At 33.5% G+C, this 7815-nt stretch overlaps 1 protein-coding gene across 1 annotated transcript in view; it reads right to left on the bottom strand.

The window, feature by feature from the left end:
- Nucleotides 1–357: 357 nt before the first annotated feature.
- The window catches only part of LOC140148208 (exportin-T-like), a 91416-nt gene continuing 83958 nt past the window's right edge, over nt 358–7815 (bottom strand). Inside the window, exons 20-22 of the mRNA XM_072170069.1 lie at nt 6580–6699; nt 1445–1501; nt 358–715 (exon numbers count right to left, since the gene is read on the bottom strand). Of these exons, the coding sequence (XP_072026170.1) occupies nt 686–715; nt 1445–1501; nt 6580–6699 (207 nt within the window). The 3' untranslated portion in view covers nt 358–685. The remainder of the gene's footprint in view (nt 716–1444; nt 1502–6579; nt 6700–7815) is intronic.

Genomic DNA, 7815 nt, shown 5'->3' with positions numbered 1-7815 from the left:
CAACAAGAAATCTCTTGGACCTGCTTTTGTTGGAGTCACAAGATTAAATTAGGACATAACTGACAGAAAACAAAGACATTACCTTCACCTCTGCTGCAACCTCATTTCACTTTCAAACTGTTTCATAATTTTTGTTGCCAAAAGAAGGATTTTTTACCACCTCTTTCCAAATTACAAATTCAGTGAAGGACATAATTGCCCAACAGGAAAGCCCTTGAACTGAACTTGCTCTTTTGGATAAGTCACAAAATAAAGTTAGGACATAATTCTCAGAAACCAAGAAATGACCTTCACCAGATTATTACAAGGTGACTGTTTACGTCCATCGGCTGATAATGTCAAAATTTAAATAAATGGTTCATTAATAGGTACACATTTTGCTTTGAAAATAAGATATAAGACACCTCTAAAAATAACAACTGCTTAAAATATTAAGAATGGAATAGCAGTTAGGGAAACATACAAACATACATGAAGAAAATGAACAGGGCGTACTTGGCACACAATGTTTTTATTATACCTGCAAGTTCAGCAAAACTTCTCATCATTGGTGTCATAGAACCAATATCTAATCACATTTTTACACTGAGAATTCCATTTTAAAGGAATTTAACATTAAATACAAATTATAACTATAATTAAACTTTATACAGAGGCTTGGAAACAGTTCCAAGCTCATTTGTTGTCACGTTTTCTTTGCCGAGTCTACAAACATCTGCAAAGAGAGAGAAATGGAGAGAAAAATATGGAAATTAATCATCATCTGAATACCAGTATGCTATTTCACATGTACAGAGAGGTCTTTAATGTTCTTGCTGAGACGTGACATATTGCGCTATTTAATATAAACCACCACAATGTTTATTTATTTGACCACAACATTAGCAACAAGTTGAATCTGTTTCAAGAGAAAAAAGTTATAGGCCCTACATGTATAAGTAAGAACAAGCATGAGACATACATTATTAATAACATTTAGTAGAACTGAAAGTATTTTTAAGAAAGAAAACATTGTTACATTTATCACTCCGTGTATATTTACCAAATACAAAGGTAACATTATGTTATATGAAACTTGCTAAAACTAGCATCAACAAAGTTAAGTAAAAAGTCACACAAAAAAGCATTGTTAATGTTGAGTTGTGTTTATTCCTACCTGTGTAGTGTTGATTTCATATCCTATAAATAAACAAAGGTTAACCAAAAAACTATGATTTCCAGGCAAAAGGTCAGTAGGGTCTCTTAATTGCCATTACTATGTCATCTTTGCAACTTGAGTTTCAGAAAAAAACCCTCAAATTTAAACAAAATACTTTCCTTTCATGGCTTGCAACAATAGTTCTACCAAAGCAAACAATCCAAAGAATCATCTCCGATTGAATATATACACTGGGCGGGGCACTCATTCTTCATTAGCTTAGACACAAAATTCATGTCTACTTACTTTGAAATAATTTTTGAATGTCTTGTTGTCCATATCTTGGATAGCCCTGCAAAATGCCTGAAATGACACAAACAAACAAAAAAGGTAACAGATTCGTGTTGTAACTTGTATTATGAAAATTAAAACCAATAAAGCACACAAAATGTGTCATTTGAGTACAATAAAACTGTATTTGCAGTTCATCCAGAATGTACACTTGATTGCCCTACATTTCCAAACCAATTTATGAGTACACTAACCCTGTCTAACACTACATTGTAACCATTGCCCTATTAGATCTTTGGCACTTGATTCAGAGTTTCCTGTCACCTGCACTTGTTGGGAAGTCATTTAAATTCATTATTGCGATTTTTCAACAATTTTAAATAAAAAGGGCGCCTTTATATTTTTGATCAATAAATTCATGAGTTTGGGTTGCATTCATGCTATGGTATGGCGTCCGTCAAATGACAACACATAAACAACTTTTTAATGACAATGTTGATGAGTTTGTATAAATTTTTGAGCTCTTTATTGTTTGTAGAATTAAGTTTGTTCATTTTCAAAGTATTTGGATTTTTGTAGTAATGTTTACTGATATACTTTTCTCTATCATTTTTTAAAGAAACTGCAGATAAAGAGATAATGGTATTCATCTCCAACCTAGTCTTTTGATCAAAAGTTACAACTACCGCTAACTTCTCAATTTGGTTAATATTTTCCACACCCCAAATTTCGCTTTCATAGAGAAATATTGTTAAGACCAGTGAGTCAAACAGTTTGCAAGAGATATCAATTGGTAAGTGAAGTCTGACTGACTTGGTCAATAATGCAAACATAGCATTGTCTTGCCTGGCTGACTTCTTTTGTTAACACTTTTTTAAACTTTCCATTACAATTAAAAACTACCCCGAGATAATTATTATCATTGCACACAATTAGGTTCTCATTACCATAGTGGAATAATGGTTTTCTTCTGATCTTCCCACAAGAAAATCTTACAACTTTTGTTTTGCTTGGGTTAACACCAAGATTCCATGTTTGACAATAACTGTAAAGACAGACATGCCAACTTTGAAATCCAGATTTCTGTACTCAGAAGAACAAAAATCCGTATTTTGCACCCTAAAACCGTATTTTTTAAATATGTACCTTTTGAATACCTGCCAACCCCAAGAACCCCAAAATTGCGAGGGAGCACTTGTGCGACCGAGCACGTAACAGCCGGGGTCCAGGGGCCCACCTTACGAATTTGCAATCAAATTTGGCAATACCAAAGAACCATTCCATCAAAGTAATAAATCAATACAGAAAGATGCTTCCTTTAAGAGTTATCACTCATTGAAAGTGCTACTTTGCTATACTTTACATGGAAAGCGGCCATCTTAAAGTGGTCATATTTCCTTAATTACATGACTGATCAAGCTGATTTTCGGATATGTGATGCACAGTTAAAAATTGATTATTAAAAGATTTGGTGACCTCAGTCGACCTTTGACCTTGTATGTGACCTTTGACCTTTACAAAAATTACGATGTATGTAGACCAAACAAATTGATATATTTCTGGAAACATTGGGTTTTGTTACTTCTTATGTTAAAAAGCATGCTTTAAAACTTTCAAGTTTAGAAAATCATTGATCATGCATCATCATCTGAATCATCATCAATAAAGAGAATTGAGTGCATTTTGAAGATCTTGTTCATTACCAGATACAATAATTGTATTATCGACATATAACTTAAGACATATAATTTAAGCCATATTTCAATTATTGATTATCGAACATATATTGACATTTAGATGCGCTTTGGCGAATTCACAGAACAAGTGGTCCAATATTTGTAAACAAATGGAATTATCATTGTTATGTCTGTCATTGTATTCAGACCTTTATAATATTATTAGGTTTGCATGTTTTCTTACAATTGTAGTCACAAAATTCTAAGACATAGCAGAAGTTGAAGCATTCAAAATCTAGAGTATAGGCAAAGAGCTCATAATTTTAAATAAATAAATAAAACACCTATCCGCATTTAGATTGTAACATCCACCAATTAATCTGTGCAGCTCCCCAAATTCCATTGGGTGAAGGAAGTTTTTGATAACCAAACAACTAATCACCGATTTTTGCGAAACAGGAGGAAACCGGAGATCCTGGAGAAAACCTGCGAGACCGAGCATGGAATCGGGATAAACCAAGTGCACATGAGTCCTTGGGCCGCGCCGGGGCTTGAACCCGGGACCTCAGTGGTGCAAAGTGAGGGAACTACCGCTGCGCTAACTCACCCTTAAAATGTAAAAGATTAGCATATGTATTATCCAAAATTAGAATGCATAACTTGAAATAATTTTTAGTCTTTGTAGAAGTCTTTGAGCTTGTATGTCACAGCTTTACAAAATGCCCTAAAAATGCATGTTTTTGAACCTTTAATTCCCAAAATTGACCAATATATTAAAATTTGACTTTCCTTGCCAGTAAGAACTAACTAAAGGGGGACTTAGCTATGTTTTTATTTGGCAAAACAGGATATTTTTTTTAATCCAATAAATGTGTGCTGTATTTTTCTGGAATAGGGAGTACAGGCATGTAGCCAGTTGAAGTCCCTAGCTGGCTCCACCTCTGCGGTGACCACTCCAATTTTGTTAGGCTTCCATGAATTTTCCCAGACATGTTTTTGAACAATTATCAATGACTTAAATCATACATTTATTGCACAAAAATTCAGCGAAAATGAATGAATAAACAAAACCCATTTATTGTTCTGCAAACAAAAACAACAGAATTCTTTTGTGATTTATTTAAATTGGAAAAAAACAACAACAAATGGCACTATTCCAACTGCGATGACAAAATCCCCTGATATTTTACATACAATACAGATAAGGTTCTACCAATATGTAAGTTTGCCAACTTTAATACCTTTGTATGCAAATACCTAATCATATGATTTTAAGGGGTATTACACCCTCGAAATTTGTGTTATTTTTGCATTTTTCTCAAAACTATTAACACAGTGGTAACAAAAGTTATGTATATTATAGGGGCAAGGAATCCAATTACTACAGTGGAATTTCAGTGACCCAAGACAAATGATAAGAAATAAGGTACAGCTAGGATGTACCTCGTTTCCTATTATGTATACTGAACCGCTTGTCTTGAGTCACTGAAATTTCAGTGTAGTAATTGGATCCCTTGCCCCAATAATATACGTAACTTTTGTTACCAGTGTGTTATTATTTTTTGAGAAAATATGCAAAAATAGACACACATTTATCACATGGGTGTAGTACCCCCTTAAATCTTGATATTGCCAAAATTTATATTGCCTATTCTCTACACTGTTTCTTTAAAATACAATGAAAGTAGCCACAATAAATTCTAATTAAGACCACAAAATTGTGAAATATAAATCTGTGATTCATTCCACAACTGGCTGACCAAAACCTTCAATAACTGTTTAAAAATCGGTTTTCTTTATTGTCAGCATTATACAAGTATTGGAATCAATTCTGCAGCTATACTCTTTTCCTCCAACTATGGTAAATTTGGAATGGTGGGGACTTTTTTCAATAGTAATTCCCTTTCTAGTATGTACCTCATTTTCTCCCTATCAACTTTGGGGAAAGCATCTACGTATGGATTTGTTTTTCACTAATTTCAGGTTAACAAAAGTTGGCAAGATAATATTATTTCTCAGTGAATGAACCCTCCTTACATCACAGACCAAGGCAAGTACACACTACACAACAGATGTTTATGTTGAGAGAATAAAGTCCGACACATTGAACATATAAAAATATAGAACTACATACATGTAGTACCTTGAGTAAGTACAAATCGTTTTGAAAATGCATAAACTAATGTATGGGTGAATGGGCATTCACTGCAGAATGCAGTAATCTATAATGTAGCAGCTAGCTGCCCTGGACATAAAATGGGAATCCCCAAAAGCTGTCCTGGGAACTGGGGATTCCCACACCATTGTTTACAACCACTGGTCAATTAAGATTAGGATTATTAATGAATGTAAATCAAATAACAAACCCTGGGATTCCCAGGCAATTGTGTACATCAAAGAGTTAATTATTATTAAAGATCACAATATACAAAATGTACTATAAACCTCGCACCATACACGATCTAATTGCAGAGCATGTGAACATTTTCCATGATACAAATATAGTGCACAGATTTAAATATTAATACATCAAAATATTCATATATTTATGAAGATTTTGCTTTAAAAAACATCATTGTCATAAATCACTTTACTATTTAAATGTAGTTTCTCCTCATCATTTAATTCTTTATTGTTTGTGAATGATTTGTTACTTTAAGTTTTTAAATTTTCAGCGAATCTACGATTAGAAATCGAAACGCTGCTAACGAGTGGGAAATTTCTCTTGCATCATTGTTTATGCATTGCGCAATATTTGCATGTTCGGTGTTTATATTCCAGTTTCATATCCGCGACAAGTGGGTGGGTAATATATATTGCTTTTAAATTTAGATGTTAGGAATTCCCCTCACAGTCCATTTTATCGCTGTGAACCAGAATTTTCTGCTTCCACACAGAGACCTGTATGCCGCTGTACAGATTTATATATCCTCCTCTCTGTGCACACATTATATTGAAGCTAGGCTAATGCTACTAAGAAAAATTCACAATTCACACTATTTCTTTTTAGTTATCTACATTAAATGTGTGCATAAAATAAATGGCTTGGAGAGAAATTGAATACTTTAAAAAATCATGCATTTTTACAAATGATTCTACATAAACTACTGTTATCAAAATATTTACTTGCATGATGAAAAAAGTTACACATTTTTACAGGTCTCCTGCTGCGCTGTTTGGCACACATATATTGTCTACTATTAAAAGTGGAATTTCCCCACAAGTCTAAAATAGCGTTTCCATCAAGTAAAAGTGTGTCTCCCAAGTAGGTGATGAAACTGGCTTCTACTGTTGAGATAACAATCATGTTACAAATGGAGAACCAGGTGGTTGCTTTCTTTAAAATTTAAACTGAGTTATAGCAAATTACTAAGACGTAACCTGTGACATTTGCATAATTTATTCTTGAATGGTCTTTCACCATCACAGCTTTTGAAGATGCTCAGATATAATTGCCTGGTACTCACTACTCACCTGAGCTGGTTCTGCTCCCAATGGCAGGGATGGGAAGTACTTCTGCTGTAAGAAAGATGTCAGGTTTTGCTCCTCTTTGGAATAAATAGTTCTCAGTAAACTCGAGTCTTCACCCAATGCCTGCAAAAAAAACACAACAAAATAGGTCTCACCTAGTAGAACTGATCACAAGTGTATAATAATCACATCAATGTTTAGGAATTTAACATTCCAATCTAAAACATCAAATGTATATCACCATTAGGTTGGGGGAATCCTTACATATATTTCAATGTCTCACAATACTAGTAATTAACATGATTAAAAGTGATTGATTGTTTTGCATCTATAGCATCTTCTTTTTCCCTTAGCAAGCTAATTTTCCAAAGGCTCAAAATGGGCCAATCATGTATGAGGCATATCCAATTTAACACATATATTATACAGGTCTTTTGGGGGCATTTATAGCCCTTACTTACAAAGTAGCCCCATGTTTTATTCATTTCCAGTGAAGTGAACAATTCTTCAAATAGGCAATTCTACAACATAAAGAGGTTTTGAAATTGTAAAATTATAGCTTTTCATGCTCCAAAGCTGTAAAAATCTGGCATAATTTCTTTCAATTTGACATTTTGCCACAATTCCTGGTTCAATAATTTATGTTTGAAACCAGGAAATTTCTTGGAAACTTAAATACATCCTTGAAAATAAAGCAGGCTGTAGATCAAGGTGGAATGTGTAAGGGGAACAAACATACAAACAAACATCTGTAACCTTTAATGCTACTTTCCCTATGAAGTGGCTACTTTCCATTTTAAATGGGCCCTACTCCCATTTGCAGAAAAAACAGCTCTTATTTTGTGGGGATTCAAAAAATATATCCCATTTTGCTAAATGAAACTTACATTAATTAGCCCAATCCTTAAGTTTATATTTTAATATTTGGCTTTTTTTTTTTTGGGGGGGGGGAGGGGCAAAACATGCAATTTTGCATATTTTGTTACAATTGCAGCCACCAAATTATAATAAAAAAACCTTGACACAAGTCTAAACATTCAGAATCTTAAGGGAAGGGGTATGAACGTTGGGACAGTATTTATTGTGGGACATTAGAGCACATCAGACATATCGAATTGCATTCTGAATACGAAGAATGTCTTTCTGATATCAAATAATTTTGATTTTTTGAAATTCGCAAGGTAATACACATTTTATGGCAAATCATTAAAAATTGATATTTTTGATATTTAACAGTAC

Source organism: Amphiura filiformis, chromosome 3 (genome assembly GCF_039555335.1).
Source record: "Amphiura filiformis chromosome 3, Afil_fr2py, whole genome shotgun sequence".
NCBI lineage: Eukaryota > Metazoa > Echinodermata > Ophiuroidea > Amphilepidida > Amphiuridae > Amphiura > Amphiura filiformis.
This window is presented reverse-complemented; position numbering and strand designations above follow the sequence as displayed.